Source organism: Osmerus eperlanus, chromosome 11 (genome assembly GCF_963692335.1).
Source record: "Osmerus eperlanus chromosome 11, fOsmEpe2.1, whole genome shotgun sequence".
Lineage (NCBI taxonomy): Eukaryota > Metazoa > Chordata > Actinopteri > Osmeriformes > Osmeridae > Osmerus > Osmerus eperlanus.
In genome coordinates, this window is record NC_085028.1 from 1,772,025 (window position 1) to 1,790,023 (window position 17,999).

The following is a 17,999-nucleotide window of genomic DNA, read 5'->3' on the forward strand; positions in this document are numbered from 1 at the left end:
CTGTCACACACACATACAAACACACACATGCACACACATGCACACACTACAACACTAACCTAACTATAATGCCATTACTGGAATACAACCTTAGAATAACACAAGCCACACACAAACATTTCTTACATGTCTCATGTCTTCCCTTTGTGTTGTTTTGACTGTTTTTGTGACTATACAGAATATGGAGTGTGTGTGTGTGCATGTGGTACTACAAACTCAGATAACAATGTCAGTTTATCATTGTTATCAAGTTCTACCCCTGAGGACCCACGTCATTATTTGACACATCAATTTCACATTCTTTTTACATTTAGCAGATGTTTAATCTAAAGCGAACAATAGTTTCTCTCTCTCTCTCTCTCTCTCTCTCTCTCTCTCTCTCTCTCTCTCTCTCTCTCTCTCTCTCTCTCTCTCTCTCTCTCTCTCTCTCTCTCTCTCTCTCTCTCTCTCTCTCTCTCTCTCTCTCTCTCTCTCTCTCTCTCTCTCTCTCTCACACACACACACACACACACACACCTTGTTCACTCTAACAAAATAACATCCAAAATATATATTGACTGCTTTGAAACAAACATAACATGCTGCTTGTTACAAGCTTATTTCACAGTCACAAGAAAGGGATGAATTGCACCTCTGAACACCTCTCTCTATGTATCGAGGGAGTCAGGTGGCTGAGCGGTGAGGGAAGCGGGCTAGTAATCCGAAGGTTGCCAGTTCTCAGTCTCTCTCTCTCCTGACTCTCCTGACTCTCCTGACTCTCCTGACTCTCCTGACTCTCCTGACTCTCCTGACTCTCCTGACTCTCCTGACTCTCCTGACTCTCCTGACTCTCCTGACTGTCTCTCTCCAAATCAGTTCATGCCTGCACTCTCCTTGGAAATCTGACTCAGTTTGTGTCAGACCAGCCAACCAAGCTGCTCTCTACTGAAGCCTTGTCTAATCTAATTGAATCACACACACTAAAAACTAAATAAGAGACAAAGAAATTCAGTTTCAGGCTATGGGCAACATAGGAACCCTCTACTTTCGTTGGCCTGCGGTTGGCAAAATATATAACGTAATGAAGCGGTCAGTCTAGTTTCCAGAAGCTCCGTAAACACCACTGGGGGCCAAAGAGGTCAACATCTTATTAATCTCTGTTAACAGATCAGAAAGAGAGAGAGAGAGGGGAGGGGGGTCCATAAATAAAAGTCCCTCCTGTTGCAAGGAAACAAGGCCTAAAGTTCAGCCAAAGTTATCCAACGACCCCCTATAAAGCATGGCATAATGCTTTACCCACAAACACACACACATTCTCTCTTTCTCCCACACACACAGAAGAATTGCACTAAAGGAACACACTTCTGAGATTTGAGCTGTAATTGGATCGGCTTCTATTTGGGGTCAGTGAGAGAAAAGTAAAAGAGCGGAGGCCTTTTTAAAATGTACTAAAGACCGAACAGACTAAAGAGGAGAGGAAAGGTTACAGCAAACGAGCCCCAGGGGGGAGTAGAGAAGGATGGAAAGAAAGGGAGAAAGAGTGAGAAAGAGATAATGATAAAAGAGAGACTGGTAAACATGGAGAGATATGATAACAAGGCTAGGTCTGGTGCTCTCTTAGTTTGTGTGTATGTGTCTGTGTGTCTGTGAGAGAGAGAGAGACAGAGACACACAGAGAGACAGAGAGAGAGACAGACAGACAGACTGAATGGGACAGAGAAAAACAGACAGAATTAAACACAGAGATGGAGAAAGACATACCAAAGACAGAGAGAGAAAGCGAGATGGAGGCAGAGAGACAGAGTGATACATAGAAAAATAAAGAATAGAGGAGGAGAAAGAGAAAGACAGGAAGAGAGTAGGTGATAATGAAGGGAGGATAGTAACTGTCTTCATCCCTCTTCCCCTCTGATCAGTGGGCCACCCACTCCCTAAACAGCGCAAATCAATCAACGGATCAATCCGTGTGTGTGCGTTTCCTGCTGACCACAGATGAGAAGACTCGGCAGAGAGCAATGGACTGTCTAAGAGACTGAGGCAGTAGCTAAAAGAGCGAAGAGTGTAAAAGGACTATGATTACAGTAAAGGACTATTGTATGGTGATGATAACAATGTCGTATTGGTTAATGCGAAGGCTATAACTTTGATATCAAGATTCTGTGTGGTTTTCACATCCCCCATCTTTCTAATCGCTCCACTCTCTCTCCCTGTTTCTCCTCCCTCCATCTTTGTAAGTCCCTTCTTGATCTGACTCTCTCTCAGTCCCGTCTCTCATCCACCAGTCTCTGGGAAACGATATAATCCCCATGTGTATTTGCCACAGTAGCTTGTACAGAGGACAAACCTGCTGTGTGTGTGCCTGTGTGTTTAAGTGTGTGCCTGTGCATTCAAAGATATCAGCCTGCTTCCGCTGTGCAAAATCCTGTACCCAGGTATCCACATTATCCTCCTCACAATGTAGAGTGTGAGCCCACAAAACTACCTTGTGAGAGTCTGGGGACTTAACCAAGTAGAATAGATTAGAACAATGCAATACTATCAGTTCACATAAACTTTGACTGGACACATTCCTGGATGGCTACATCTGGATGTGTAGCTTACTTTAGTATGTCAGAGTAATAAACATTCTCTTACAGTCTTCTTGAAGGAACGTCCTTAGTCTTGGATTAGCCCTGCATGGACATTGTTGCCATCCAGAGCCAGTTAGTGGGATTTAGGTAGGCTACTGATTTAGGTACTGTTTATTTGTGAAGAATGACACAGCTGGTTGCAAAGTCAATCTCAGTTTCTGTCTAAACTTCAAGGTTTTTAGTATATGGTCCCCTCTACCTGCAATACGGAGGGTGCAAGATATTTTCTGCCATATCCCCTCCTTTTCATTGCAGCTGATTTAAAAGGCATTTAATTATTGAAATGCAATTAATGCAGCACTCAATTTGAATCAGACAAAACACACACAAACACACACAGGTACACAGTATGCAGAGCCACTGGAGCCAAGTGAACCTACAGTAATGAAGAGAGCAATGGACAGTATGACAGGGATAAGATCAATACAGTATACTGATTTGATATTTTATTTTACCTTCACTCTACTGTTGAATGAATTAAAATACATTTCGAATATATGTATTCGGATGTCGAACTGTTTGGTGAAGGATTAAAAGGGGTTTGTAATTATTTTATTATATAGCTTATGTGAAGTGTATTGTTACTTTTACACAGCCTAATAATACTTCCCACAATAACAGTGAGAAGGGAGCGCTTGCATTAGATCTGTATCACACTACAGATTGTCCCGATCATTTCAATTGTTATGCTATCATTCGGAGAAAACGCTGGAGGTTATTTTTGATAACGGTGTTCGATCTTTCCGTGCAGTACACGCCCCACACACGCCCGTGTTCGGTTATAGCGCCAATAACAAGTGGAAGTGCGTGAAAAGACAATACAACCTTCGTAACAATTATTCACTGGGATGAAAATGCATGAGCCCAATATGTCAAGGGCACAGGGGTGCTGCAACATATTGTATACCCCAGGTTTGGCAAATCTTCTTACAGACAATATTTTATGGCTTCGTTATCTTTATAGCATTTTTATTGATTCAGTATGAATACTTCAATATTTTGTGAAAAATAATCATCTAATATATTGTTAGAACCAGCACATAATATTAGAGTAGCCTACAATGTATGATGAAGTGAAAAATAAATCACATCCCAAATGACAGACAAAATTGTGACAAAAATGTTTTTAGATAACAACCTAAAGGGCTACATTCTTGAGAGACTAGTGTATGGCTCCGAGTTTTGACATTTTAATGTTTTTTAATAGTAAAAATGCCTTACCTAATAAACGGTATCGGTGAGAATGGGATGCTGTGCGATCTCGTGCGCAGCTTCGCTGGTTCTCGTCACCGCCGCAGCAGGTCGCTCGCGGAGCTAAATATTTCACAGTTGATCCCGCCCTTCCTGTTTACTGATTGGTCCATTACATGGAGGTATTCAAGACAAGTAAGACTGTATTGCTCTTTGACTCGTCAAGCATCATTCCACAATGTAGTGGTCAAACCAGAAAAAAACAACAACAACTTATGTTTCTATCTTACTCGGCTTTTGTTCTGTCTGTAGAACGTCGGCAACCCAAGCCAATGAAACTAATTGGGATTTGTAGTTCTACAGCTACATGGCCTGACCTACAACAACCAGCAGTTCCTATTAGAAAAACTACAACAATCTTTCTGGTAGGTAGTTGCTGATTGGTGTTTGTCCCGAAGCTCTCGCCTCTCGCTCTCTTTGGCTAGCCAGTTTTATCATTCAGAAACTTCCGGCTTTGAATGAGAAAAAGAAAACATAAGCTAACTCGAAAGCAAATACCGTCCATACACCGTTTTCTGGATACATTAACTTGAATATATTAGCACATACCCCCGCTGAAGCAGGTATGTGACTAGCATGCTAGCTAATGTGTAGTTAGCTGGCCATTTTGATTAAAAAAAGTGTAGCCTACGATTAGTTGTAAAAAAATAAATAGCTAGAGCTAACTAGCCTGATTTGCGTCCTTGTAGCCTACCTATGGAAGTTAGCAGGCAGCCAGGTAGAAAGAGCCCAGCCACAGAACTAACCAACGTTCGGGAAGCTAGCTGTGACTGCTACCTTGTAGTTATCTGTAGAGCTAGCACTAGTTGGTGGACGTGATTAGTCAGCAGGGAACTAGGTATCTAGATCGTTACCTAACCGGCCTTCTAGAATGTTTCTACACGCCAAAATGATTTCTACAGCCTCACGAGCCCAATGATTTTAGTAGTCCGTTAGGTCTCCTTGCTTGTTGTCTAGTTATATGCATCAAGAGATTTATAGATACTTGTACTGTACCGTTTAATGTCTTTGCTCAAGTTACTTCAAGTGTGAATTGTTCTGATTAAATACACATAATAAGGGTTAGTGGACAGGCTCTAGATAGCCTTCAATCAATTAATGATCGATAACTTTTGTCAAATAGCACGTTGGCAGATTTTCCACGGACTGTCAGACAGGTCATGTAGCCACTATAGTCAGTTGTTTCTGTGGATCTGATTTCCTCATGACATTTGTTTAGTTTAAGCTGCTTAGATATGACTATATGCCATCTTTGTCCATACATTTGGCTTTTAGAAATGTATTTTAAAGTATAAATAGGTGTAAACCATACAAAATTATTAGTGTGTGTGTCACAGCATGCTGTAAGAAAAGTGGGTCAGGATCAAAGGTGGAGATCGCTTCTGTGTTGCAGTTAATTTTTAGAAAACATTTCGTCCGGTAGCATTGACTCTGGAATCTCTAGGGTTGAGGAAGTAGAAGTCAGCCATAATAGGCGTCTGTCTCTCTCTCTCTCGCGCACACACACACACACACATAGTTTATATCTAATTGCTGTTAACTAGACCGAGCCCCTTAACAAGCTTTCAATTGGGATCCAACCTATATCTGCATCCACCGAAAGCACTTTAATGCATTTGTTGGATGATGTCATTTGAATGCTGTGACACCCACATTGAGCTTACCAGCAGTTTGTACTAGTTACCAAGGGCCTCAAACGTTGCGTACGCACGAAAAGCTTGCGTACGCTGGTTTTCACGCACGCGGTGTGATGATTAAAAATTAACTTGACGTGAGAATGTGCAGGCACGCAAAGTCTTGTCTAGCTCTGTAACGTGGCGAATTTTAACTGAAAAGTGCCGAAACTCACCAAACATTACAAAATAAAGTTTCCACTACAGTTACTGTTATACTTCTATGACGTTGACTGTTCAAAAAACATAATTACCTCCGCTAATAAAAGTTTAATCATTGATGTGGATGATTCAAATTAAAATGCTAGAACCCAAACTCGAAATGCTATTGGCCGGGTTTAGAACGTTCCTAAGAAGCTCTTAGCGTTAAGAGCTTCTTAACGAATCTCGGAAACCCGGCCATTAACTGTTTAATCCGCCCCCACTTAATAGACCTTTCACACAACTTTTTTACCGGAAATACTCAATCGTTGTGGTAATCTTCTTCCTCTCCGCAGACTATAATCAGAGCCCGTCTACGGAGAGCCTGTCCACTCTCTATTAAGCCAGTGATATTTAAAAACTATTTTCCAGAACATTCCAGATTCAGAGCTGAGTAAACCTAGAGTAACTTTTAGAACGTAGACACCAAGGCCCATTAACACAGGCGGGACTGGCCACAGCAGACCGAGTTCTCTGTTGGGAGGTACAATGTCAAGAGGGAACCACTGGTGAACCCCTGGAAGGTGCCGATGCAACCATTACAGATCCAAATGGGCCTGATGAAACAATTTGTCAGAGCTCTAGATAAGGAGTCGACAGCCTTCAAGTACCTTCAAGACATCTTCCCTAAACTGTCTGAGGCAAAGGTCAAAGCCGGTGTCTTCGTTGGACCACAGGTAAAGAAGATCCTGGAGTGCAATGAATTCCCCAAGAAGCTCACTAGTACCCCTTTTCCACCAACGCATTTGGGTGCTGGTTCCGAGCCAGTGCTTAATGAACCAGTTATTTCTCTTTCGACAGTCTAAGAACTGGCTCCGAACCAGGGAAAGTGGTTCTTAACTAGCACCACAACAGAGCTGGGCTAAAGTAGGAACAAAGTAAGAACCGCTTGCGTCAGGGGCGGGGTTACCGTGACCAACAAGACAAACAGAATCCTTTGACCGCCATTGCTGTACGTCTTTACAATTCATATTTCAGCTAAACGGTACGTGTAAATCAGCATCTGAATTTAAATGTGATGAGAAGTGGGCAGTGTAGTTGCTGAAAATGTGCTTATTTTATTGATGAAACGGCTCATTTGTAAATTTGCTCTGACTTTTCGATAACCTAGCTGGCATCGCAGTGCAGACACTAGTTGCTGCATTTTATCATAATCCTATCAAATGAGTGAAATGACAAACACAAATTTTTAGTTTGTTTTAAACTTTATTAAGTATGAACCTATATTTAACACAAATGTAATACACAAGCAAGATACAGCAAAAGTTTATAAAATGTTGGGCTGATAATGGCCGCGTTTCCCAGATTCGTTAAGAAGCTCTTAAGCGCTAAGAGCTTCTTAGGAGCGCTTTGGGAAACGCGGCCAATGCCAGTGTTGTCATTCTGCTGCAAGTCCAGGGTTATTGCGCAATAGCCAAGAAAACAAGCATCTCAACCTCGTGTTCTTAGCGTTCTTCGGATTGATAAACAGCCTTTAGACGGGCTCTGCTTTGTGTTTGGCACTGCCGCGCTAGCGTTGCTGGGAAAGATGAGACGTATACAGTGACGTAATGACGTGGCTCTCTAGCCCGTGGAAAAGCAAACCGGTTCTTAGAAGGCTCGCAAATTGAACCAGCTCCGAACCGGCTCTAGCACCAACTCTGAACTAGCTCCCAGTTCACTTTGGTGGAAAGGGGGTACAGGAACGAGAAAGCGGCTTGGAACAACTTGTTTTGCAGTAGTTCGGGCTTCCTGGGAAATCACAAAAACTTTGTGGAGCTGGTTGAGACTGGTGGAGAACTATGTCACAATGGGCTGTAGGATGTCCCTCAAAGTTCATATCCTTAATGCTCATATTGATCAATCCTAGGAGAACATGAGTGAACACGCAGGAGCAAGATGAGGGCTTCCACCAGGATATACTGGACTTTGAATGTACCTTTGAATGGTTGATTCTTAGATTGTTTAGTTCTTAGAAATAGTTAAACTTTTGTACTTTTACTTAATTTAAGATTCGTATATGTTTGTGTTTTGCACCTCCCTGCCACAGTAAATTCTGTTTTTGTATAACATACATGGCGAATAAACCGAATTCCGATTCTGATTGATTGGTGCCTGTGTAATGAGAACATAATGGGAGACTACATTTGGGAGCTGATCATTGAAAGTGATTTCCAGTATACCGTATTTCTTGCGAAATAAAGCTGCGGTCTGTACCATGATTTTACAGTTTTCTTGTGGTTGTACAGCTTATATTTCGAAGCGGCTTATTGCCCGGTTTTAGAATAAAAAGGTGGCTTCTTCCCAAGATCTCTACAGACCGTGCAGCTAATTTAATGCTCAACACTTGAACGGAGGCTTATTACCTGAAAGAGGAATTATTTACTGTGTTGTCTCAGTTACACTATCAGGGCTTGGAAATACAGTGACTTGCTAAAGTAGGCAAATGGCTAGTAGAACATAACATTTCATCATAATTTCAGTAAATCAAACAGCTGCAAGACCCAGTGAAATGTTAACTAACGTTAGCTAGCATCGCTAACGACATAATTCAACTAATTCAACTTCGGTAGTGTAACTAAACTCTCTGTAGGTTCGTTTTAGATATAATTTTATATGGTCGTGTGGACAATAAGACACAGGCTCTGGCATTAGCTTAGTTAGATAAGCATTGTTCGGAGTTATATTGTTGTGTTCGTTTTGTTTTGATGTGTAATGCTATGGCAGAGCCTGTTTAAGGATAGCATGGCCACTCCCTATTAAGCCCCATTGTACAGAATTTTGTTGCAGTTCCACCAGAGTTCCACTGGGAGTGATCGCGGTCGAGTTCAGAATGAATGGGAGTCTATGGAGCTAAACGGCAAAATTTGTCTCTTTCATCTGATTGTCGTTGAGAAATCTCAGATTCTATTGTAGTTTTTATATGTTCAACATGGATTATAGGTCGAAAATTGACACGCTAGCATTCTGCTAATGAATGCTGATTGGTTAGTGAAGGACTGACTAGATCCCGCTTGATGGCATCCGAAGCAGAATCAGAATGTCAGAGCGTTAGCAACATTAGCAACAACATTAGCAACCCAAAACTCTTTCTAGCATGTGTATTGACAAGGAGAAACCAACCTGTCAGCCGTGTTGTCGATAGCTCGAGAGAAAAAAGGAAGTGACCAGAGCTTGCCGTAAAACAATATCTCTGGTCGTACGATGTGTATGACGTCAATGCCATTTGAAAAGGCTTTTTAGAACAGAAAGGCGACTTCAAAAAAATCTAACACCCAGCAGTGTATTTGTTTTGCCTCCCCTTTCGAATTCAAAATTCAAATTACTAGAAAAAAATTATATCCTGAGAAAAGTAGATTTTGAGGGGTATAGCTCCATAGACCTCCATTCATTCTGCACTCTACCGTTAGCGCCCTCATATGGAACTAGAGTGGAACTGCAACCAGTTCAGAACCCGGAAGTTTCCCGAGAGTGGCAGTTCTCTCTATATTAGACATTCTCTGGCTATGGTCTGTAGTTTACATAATTTGTGTTCACCCTGATTGTGAATGTTGTCTAGTTAGATGGCTATCCAAGCTGTCCAGTGTGTAAGAGTTCTTGGGTAAATAAACAGTCGGCCTATATTCCAGTGCGTCCTTAACTGAATTTACAAATGTAAAGTTCCCATTCTGGTGGCATACGGCTTATAGAAAATGCGGCCTATTTTACGTAAAATACGGTAATCGAAAATGTCAAAGAACGACTCCTTTTGTAGTAATTTTTGCATTATTTTAGTGTAATACATGTTCATTTGGATTCATATGTTGTTTTTTTCCAATTGTGTGAGCGAAAAGACACAAATTCACCTTTTTTCTCATTGGAAATAGGTACAACACACAAAACATCACTGTACTGGTCACAAAAGCAAAGCTGGTGGGGAATAATAGGCATTTTCTATACTTTTGAGGCATAAGCAGTTAGCTAATAACACTTACTACCCAGGAACAAAAACTGTATTACATATTGTTGTAAGACAAAGTATTTCCCCCTTTCAGCCATTTCAAAGAGGACAATGATGTAGCCTTGGCCTAGTCATTGTTTGAGTAAGTGTGACTGCGAGTGTGTCAACATACTGTCACCTTGCCTGTTTTTGTCCTCCATCCATCCAACCTTCCTTCTGCCCTCTCCTAATTCGTCCTCCTCTCTTACCACAGGTCTTTCTACACCCCCTCTCTCTGTCAGTGTGGAGTGCTGAGGTGTGCCTTAGTTGATCTCGCCAGACGCATGCACGCTCACACACACACACTCTCACACTCGTCTGTTGTCCGACAAGGATGACCATGGAAGAGATGAAGAATGAAGCAGAGACGACCTCAATTGTTTCCATGACGCTCTACGCCGTCATGTTCCCTGTTTTTAATGAGGTGAGGAGTGGAAGGGACGTGTGAAACCATGTCTCTGAAACAAAGTGTTTTCCTTCGTCACTTTTCTGCACCCTACATGACTGGTTCACTGGTACACGGAATGACCTGATATGAGGGGGCGTGTGCTGTCTTAATGCCTAACTGTGGCAGTTTGGTGTTGCTATGGTGATTTATGCAGCTTGTAACATGCCCTGGTGAACTGAGACAGCCTGCTGTTGTGCAGATAGGAGTGGTGTGTGTGTCATAAAGAAGTATATATGTCTATATATGGAAGTATACAGTGTATATATAAGTGAGTGTTTGTGTGTATTAAATGAATGAGTGTGTAAGAGGAACTTGTATGTGTTTGTCAGTGAGCATGTGTGAGAGATAGTGAATGTGTGCGTGTGTGTTTGCCTGCTCACAGCAGTGTTTTGTCACCAGGGTTACACCCAGCTAAAGAGGAAACAAGGTTGGCAGCATAATTACATGGAACTAACTACACAAGCACACTGTGGGGAGGGAGGGAGAGAGGGGGATATGAATAAGGTTGAAGATGGAGGGCAAGGACGAGTGCGAGAACAATAAGTGACATGAAAAGAATGAGAGAGAAGGATGAAGAGAAAGAGAGGGAGACTGGGAACATTACTGTGTGCAGTGCCATCCGCTCCCACATGCAAATTAGCTTCTCTGTGGCCACTTTGATGTGCGGGTCAAACTGCTCTGACACAGACGGCTGTTTCCTATCTGCCTGGCGCAGACGGGACACACACACTCGTACACACACACACACACACAGATAAGTCACAAACCTCTCCAAAAGCCTACTATACTTTAGATTTTTGCAGATTTTGATACTCAGCTACCTTGTACACACAGACACACACATACACAACACACGCTCGTACTGCAGTACAGTGAGAGTTTATGAAGAGTGTAGATAAGTGTGCAGATTAAAGTGAGAGGCTACTCTTCAGAGGCCTGGCCTCTGAAGAGTAGAAAAGTGAGATTCTCATCCCACTAATGAGGCCGTCCCGGGGCCTGCGCAGTCCGTTTGTAGACTAGGATTGCAGTTGCTTCACTACATGTTGATGCATTCATGTCAACATCACACAGTCTCTCTTTGTCTCCAAGCCCTGTTTGTGTTTGGGAAGTTGCTTGTGTTTGCAGTAAAATATTTTTAATGCAGCGCGTAAGTGAGTTTACTCATGCAGTTGAAGTACATTTTAACTGTCGTGTATGTGCGTGTGTGCATTGACAGTTGGAGAGAGTAAACCTGTCGGCAGCTCAGACTCTGAGGGCAGCGTTCATAAAGGTAAGATCCCCATCCTGCCGTGTGGACAACAATACTGTTACAGACGTGCTCAAATGTGCTGGTACCCTTTCAGCTCATTGATATAATGCCTCATTCTTCCTGAAAAGTGACAACATTAAAAGCTATTGCATCATGTATACTTGCATGCCTTTGGAATGTCATAGAATAAAGCAAAAAAGTTGCAAAAAGAGATGACTTATTGTTCATTCTATAAATATATTCAACAAATGACACATTTGTTGGTACCCCTTAAAAAATAATAAATAATTGGATTCATCCAAGGTGCAGGTACGTCAGTTTCTAATCGCACCATCCGTTGCTTTTTGGGGCAAAAGTGGCCTCATGGAATAAGACCCAGGAGGACTCCACTTCTGAAAGACAAACATTTACATTTAGTCATTTAGCAGACGCTCTTATCCAGAGCGACTTACAGTAAGTAAGTAACAAACATAAAAAAGCCAGACATGAATTTTCTAAAATGCATATTGACAAACCACAATCCTTCTGAGAGAATGTCCTGTGACAGATGAGTCAAAACTGGAGCTTTTTGGCAAGTCACATTAGCTCTATGTTTGCAGATGGGAATGCTTTGCTGCTACTGGCACAGGGTGCCTTGAATCTGTGCATATCACAATTAAATCTCAAGGCATTCTGGAGCTAAATGTACTGCCCAGTGTCAAAAAGCTCTGTCGCAGGTCCTGGGTCCTCCCAACAGGATTATGACCAAAAACACACATCTTAAAGCACCCAAAAATGTATTGGAACAAAACATTGGACTGTTCTGACATGGACTCTTCTATGATTCCTGATCTGAATCCTATAGAACATCTTTGGAAAGAGCTGAAACTTGCAGTCTGGAGGATCCATCAAACTTGAGACAGCTTGAGCAGCCTTTGCACAGGAAGAGTGGGCCAAACTACCTGTTACCAAGTGCTACCATTGAGAGCTACAGAAATCATTTGATTGCAGTGATTGCCTCTAAAGGTTGTGTAACTAAACTAACTAGGTTGAGGGTACCATCATCCCACATTTATGCTTTTTTCATTGTTATTTACAATATGCTGATAAGCACATTTCTATTAAATATGGAATAAACAATGCTGGATGCTAATTACATTTGTCAGTTTCAAGTTATGTCATAGGAAATTGTTCATTCTTTGTTTTTTTGTGCAGGGTTACCAACAAATTTGAGCCTGTCTATAGTTAGTTTGGACCTCTGACTACAGACACCATGGCCATTCAGTAACAGTGAAGGTGGATCTGTTCTTTAATTGTTATAGTTATGTGTGTGTGTTCGCCAGGCAGAGAAGGAGAACCCAGGACTGACCCAGGACATCATCATGAAGATACTAGAGAAGAAGAACGTGGAGGTCAACTTTACAGAGTCACTCCTGCGCATGGCAGCAGACGACGTAGAAGGTGTGTGTGTGTGGATGGATGGGTGGGTGGGTTTGTGAGGGACACCGATTTATGATGTAAAGTCTTTTATCAACCATTGTTTACTGTCTTTGCCCTTTGTGCTGCTGGCCCCTTCTTCCTTGGCGTCCCACAGTATTCTTCACCACCACTGGGTGGAGCTGTTTCTCCACCTAGGGGCACCTCTCTTGTGAGACGCTCCTGCTCTTTATAATTGTATTTCCTCTCCTGCATAGTCTGATTAATGGTTGTAATGAACTCATGTGCACACACACAGAGCCCCGGCTGTAGTTATACTCACACTCACAAAAACACACACACACTCAAAAACTTGGTTTCTCTGTGAATGCTAAATTTAGCCTACCTTCGGCATGATTTGTGGCACTGTGACAATCGTGCCTTAACCCTTGTGTTCTCTTCGGATCATTCTGACCCATCAGTCATTGTTACCCACCGTCGTATTGGGACAACTTTACTGCATACAAAAACAAAGTGAAGCATTTTCTTTTAACCGTCGGGCTGTCTCAGACCCTCCACATTGCGAAGGTTAAAAGAAAATTATTTTTATTTGTTTTTGTATTGGGTAAAATTGGGTAAACACAACAATGGTTCGTTATGAACCTTTGGGTCATGTGACCCGAAGGCAGCACAAGGGTTAATCCAGTGTTAATTTAGACTCACTGACTTGTCAGTCTATGGGGATGAGAGTCAGGGGTGTGTTTGCCATCAGGTATTTGCGCTATGTTGCAGTGTATGGCGTTAAGGAATGGTTGAGGTATGAACCTGCAGATACATATTTGATGGGTGTGGCTAGATCTCTCTCTCTCTCTCTCTCTCTCTCTCTCTCTCTCTCTCTCTCTCTCTCTCTCTCTCTCTCTCTCTCTCTCACAGACACATAAACGAAGAGAGCACCAGACCTAGCCTTGTTATCACATTGGCTCTACTTCTCCCATATCTCTCCATGTTTCCCAGTCTCTCTTTTATCATTATCTCTTTCTCCCTTTCTTTCCATCCTTCTCTACTCCCCCCTGGGGCTTGTTTGCTGTAACCTTTCCTCTCCTCTTTAGTCTGTTCGCTCTTTAGTACATTTTAAAAAGGCCTCCACTCTTTTACACACATACACACACACGCACACACATTCCTCTGTCTGTCTCTGTGGTGACCATGTGCTGTTCTCTTCCTGTGTGGGTGTGGCTGTGGCTACAGAGTATATGATTGACAGGCCGGAGGTGGAATTCCAGGAGTTGAATGAGAAGGCCAGGGCCCTGAAGCACATCCTCAGCAAGATCCCTGACCAGATCACAGACAGGGTGCGCTTCCTGCAGACTATCAAGTGAGTGTGTGTGTGTGGGGGGGGGGGGGGTGGATTTATAACACATATGCACTCACATGCCTATGTAGAATAAAAAAATAAATAAAAAATATATATAATTGTTTCACGTTTAAGTGAAGAGAATGGTAAAAGGATGAATAATACAGTGATTATTTAAGGCTTGCTAAGCTGAATAAACACAAACACATGAACAAACACATATAAAGAGAAAGAAACACATACACACACAAAAAAGTAATCTCCGAAGTTGTTGTTTTTTTGTGCACACTGGCAGTTTTATCAAATTCAATTTTTGCTTGTTGAGTCGCTACCTAAGTAGCTTAGCCAGCGGTGGACTTGGAAATAAAATCATTTGGGAGAAAAGTTGAAAATATGAAAGTTTGTTTTTTTAAGTTTCTGGGAGAAGAGAATATATATGAATGTATAAATAGACCAGGGAGTAGGGGGGCAAGGAAGAGGAGGACGACATGTTGACTGTATTCTGATGGCCTGCAGAGATATTGCCAGTGCCATAAAGGAGCTGCTGGACACTGTGAACATCGTTTTCAGGAAATACCAGTATCAGAACCGAAGGGTGAGCCTGCACACACACAAAAACACACACAATTGTGTGTTCAATTAAAATATCTATTTTTACCATCAGCAGGGTTTTTAATGGATTCTCTCCTTTCAATTACCCTGTTATATATCTAAATCCCCCCTCCCCCTTCTCTCTCTTTTTCTCGCAGCTTTCATAAAAATATTTCTCTCTTTTTTGCCAGGCACTGGAACACCAAAAGAAAGAGTTTGTGAAATACTCAAAGAGCTTCAGCGACACGCTCAAAACATACTTCAAAGATGGAAAGTAAGAGAGAGTCACATAAGCTAATGTTACTATACCAAGACGCGTGATGACTGTCAAACAGAACATGTTATTAATCTGTCATGTCTGTGTGCACGGCTGTCAGCGGATTAGAGAACCGCCACATCAGAAACACAGCCTCCATTTTGCTCCAAATAATTGTTATTCAGGGTTCTGTGTGGAAATGTAGGAGTCTCCTATGAAGTCAGATTTTTCTCCCTTCATGCTTCATCAAAGTGTGCTAGATAGTTGGTACGAGTTGGCATGGTTTCTTGTATGATTGACCCCGTCTATTTACACGTGTCCCTTTCTGTAATGCTTGTCTCCAGGGCGATAAACGTGTTTGTCAGCGCCAACCGGCTCATCCACCAAACCAACTTAATACTGCAGACCTTCAAGACTGTGGCATAGGAGCACGCTAGTTACACACACACATACACACCACAGCTTTTGACAGAGAATAGAAAACCATGTATGTACAATATAAAGACTTCCTTTTTTGAACTGTATAATTTATACTGTATGTCTTGCATTATTGAGGGGTGGGGGTGGGTTTCGGCTGTTTGAGGCACGTTGTTGCATAGTTTTTGCCAGAGGTTTGTCCATATTTCTTTTTTTTTTTATTGAATATTTTATGTTTTCTTGAAACCGCCACAGAGAAGCTTGAGATTTTTTGGGGGGGTTATTTTAATCCTTCTCACTCCCTTCTACCTTTCTTTCATGCACTCTTATCTGTAACCAAGATACCCTCACATCTTTGACACGTTTGGATTAGCTGAAGCAATATGGTGGTAACCCCCCAATCCTAACTAGTTCGGCTATTTCCCATCCAGACCATACAGGTCTGCCTAGGAGTCCACTAGCCCTGCTCCCACTTCCTGTGTGTGTGTGTGTGTGTGTGTGTGTGTGCGTGTGTGTGTGCGTGCGTGCGTGCGTGTGAAAGACTGAGCCTTAATCCGGCCTTAAAACAACCATGTGTAAATAACTGCTTTCTCTCGCATTCCTGAGCAACAAGACGTGATAAACCACGAGTCATGTATTTAATAAAAATTATATTTTCCGGTTGCAAACAAAATGTTCCAATAAATAGTTTTTTTTGTGTGGAAAATATTTTAAATTGGTCTGTTGTGTTCTTGGTATTCAGCCTGTAAGTCAGTGAACTGTTGAGACTGTTGCTTGCCTTTCGATTTTTAAGCAGCATCCCCCCACTCCCCCCCGAAACCATTTCCTGTGGCAGTGTGCTTTTCTCCATGTACAGTAGTAGATTCTCCATGGTGGATTTCCAAGCTATTCTGAGTCTCTCCCCGTTTCCACCAGCTCCTGTAATCCAATTCTAAAACCGTTAATTCTTAAAGCTTTATTATTGAAATCGCTGAGACCTCATTTCAGATCCTGTCGCCGTTGACGACCGCTGTAATCAGCTAATTCAAATTATTCCAGGCCATTAAGTGATAGGGAGGGATCAGTCACGGTCACTCGAGTGTGAGTGTGAGATCATTACAGCAGAAGTTATAAAGTGTATTTTATTTGCGTGTCAATGTGAGAGGCAGTGTGTGTGTATGGTGCCATTGTGTGTAGTAACTTCATCCTCAGAGACAGTTTTTCCCAATTAGCTTTCCGATCTTGTGCATGGTGCAAAATGTTTGTGTGTGTGTATGAGAGAGAGAGTGGAAGGGGAGGGAGGAGTCTTCAGGGGGGTATTCTAAAAACATTTAAACGTCCCTCTACCAATGTGTGTTTGTATATTTGTGTTAAGTGGTGGTGATTGTCAAAACAATGTGAGTGCTACAACAGGACATGTATCGTCTTTATGACTGACAAGGGAATGTTAGTGTGTTTCTGTTGTGTGTAGCTACCGTACTGCATATGTGTGGAAGGTAATTGTACCCGTTTCCAAGATAAGCTCCTCTAGTGCCCAATCTGTGAATAGAGTCAAGGCCCACAGACAAACACACACAAACGTCCAGCCCTCGTAAACAAGTCTCTCTCACAACTTGGTTGCCAGGAGACTTAGCCACAGGCTTTGAGAGTGAGGGATAATAAAAGAAAAGAATAGCAAGAATGTGTGTGTGTTTGGCCTCTCTTTACCACTGGTGGTTCGCTATTTCTCAAGGACAGGCAGCGACAGTATAGGGAGAAGTCAGAGTAGCCTCAGCCCGAGTTTATCTTCACCATCCTAGCTTGACGACACTTGAACCCAACACTGTGAGGACATTGTCTAAACAACTGACCAGTGGAGAGCTGGAGAGAGGACCTGAAGGAGACCAGGGTCATGCAGAGTAGAGGATACGAGGATTGTCACTTTGTCTGGACTGACAGGTTGGTTTAGCTCATCTGTACTCTACAGTGCAAAAAAATTGAAATCTTACCAAGTATATCTGTTTAATTTCCAGTCAAAATATCGAATCTCTAATAATGCCAGGAATCTGTGTGTGTGTACGTATTAGAATTGGTTCAGCTTCCAACAAGTATCTTGAAAACCGGGCAATCTGCAAAGTTCATATTTTGTGTCCTTTTTAGGTTCCCACGGAGAGCAGTGCCGCAAAAAAGGTTTGGATAAGCAATTCGCCATTTTCCAAAAATAATTTCCTGCCAAAAACTGAACCCCTGCCAAAATCTAATTCCCCTGCTCGTTCAAATATAAGACTCGTGGAAGATGTTGATGATATTGGCGCATACTTTGTAAATTAATGTATTTATAGACTGATAGCCTATACTGCACATTACAGTGTCTTTCAAATGAAAACAAACAACCATTATTTTCAATGATAAAATGCGTAAAACATAATTTTTACAGATAAAGAATGTTTTTATCTAATAAGAGCAGCGAAACTTTGGATACATTTAGAACTAACTGAATAAAAACATCTCCACAAGCAATACAGTGTGTGCGTGTTCACGAGCAGGTGAGTTAGATTTCGGCCACAAGCCACCAAGAACGCCAAAAATACCCGGAAATGTTCTTGATCCGCCCCTTTTATAGAGGATGCATCGGATGG

General features: G+C 42.0%; 2 protein-coding genes across 5 annotated transcripts in view; one reads left to right on the top strand and one right to left on the bottom strand.

Annotated features, from left to right (window-relative positions):
- Positions 1-4,360, bottom strand: part of serpini1 (serpin peptidase inhibitor, clade I (neuroserpin), member 1) — a 21,376-nt gene extending 17,016 nt beyond the window's left edge. Inside the window, exon 1 of the mRNA XM_062472527.1 lies at positions 3,831-4,360. The gene's annotated coding sequence lies outside the window, so the exon portion shown is untranslated. The remainder of the gene's footprint in view (positions 1-3,830) is intronic.
- pdcd10a (programmed cell death 10a) lies at positions 4,054-17,569 on the top strand. 4 transcript variants are annotated; one of them, XR_009931576.1, is made up of 9 exons: positions 4,269-4,423; positions 9,907-10,116; positions 11,357-11,410; positions 12,712-12,829; positions 14,033-14,159; positions 14,655-14,733; positions 14,921-15,003; positions 15,330-17,319; positions 17,521-17,564. XR_009931576.1 is itself a non-coding variant. In XM_062472530.1 (8 exons), the coding sequence occupies exons 2-8, from the start codon at positions 10,027-10,029 to the stop codon at positions 15,409-15,411; spliced, it is 633 nt and encodes a 210-aa protein (XP_062328514.1). In that variant the 5' UTR covers positions 4,054-4,225; positions 9,907-10,026; the 3' UTR covers positions 15,412-17,569. The 4 variants fall into 4 exon arrangements, 3 of the variants coding, with proteins under 3 accessions (XP_062328514.1, XP_062328512.1, XP_062328513.1); XM_062472530.1 differs by lacking the exon at positions 4,269-4,423 and adding an exon at positions 4,054-4,225 and having other exon boundaries at positions 15,330-17,569; XM_062472528.1 differs by having other exon boundaries at positions 15,330-17,569.
- Positions 17,570-17,999: the final 430 nt, after the last annotated feature.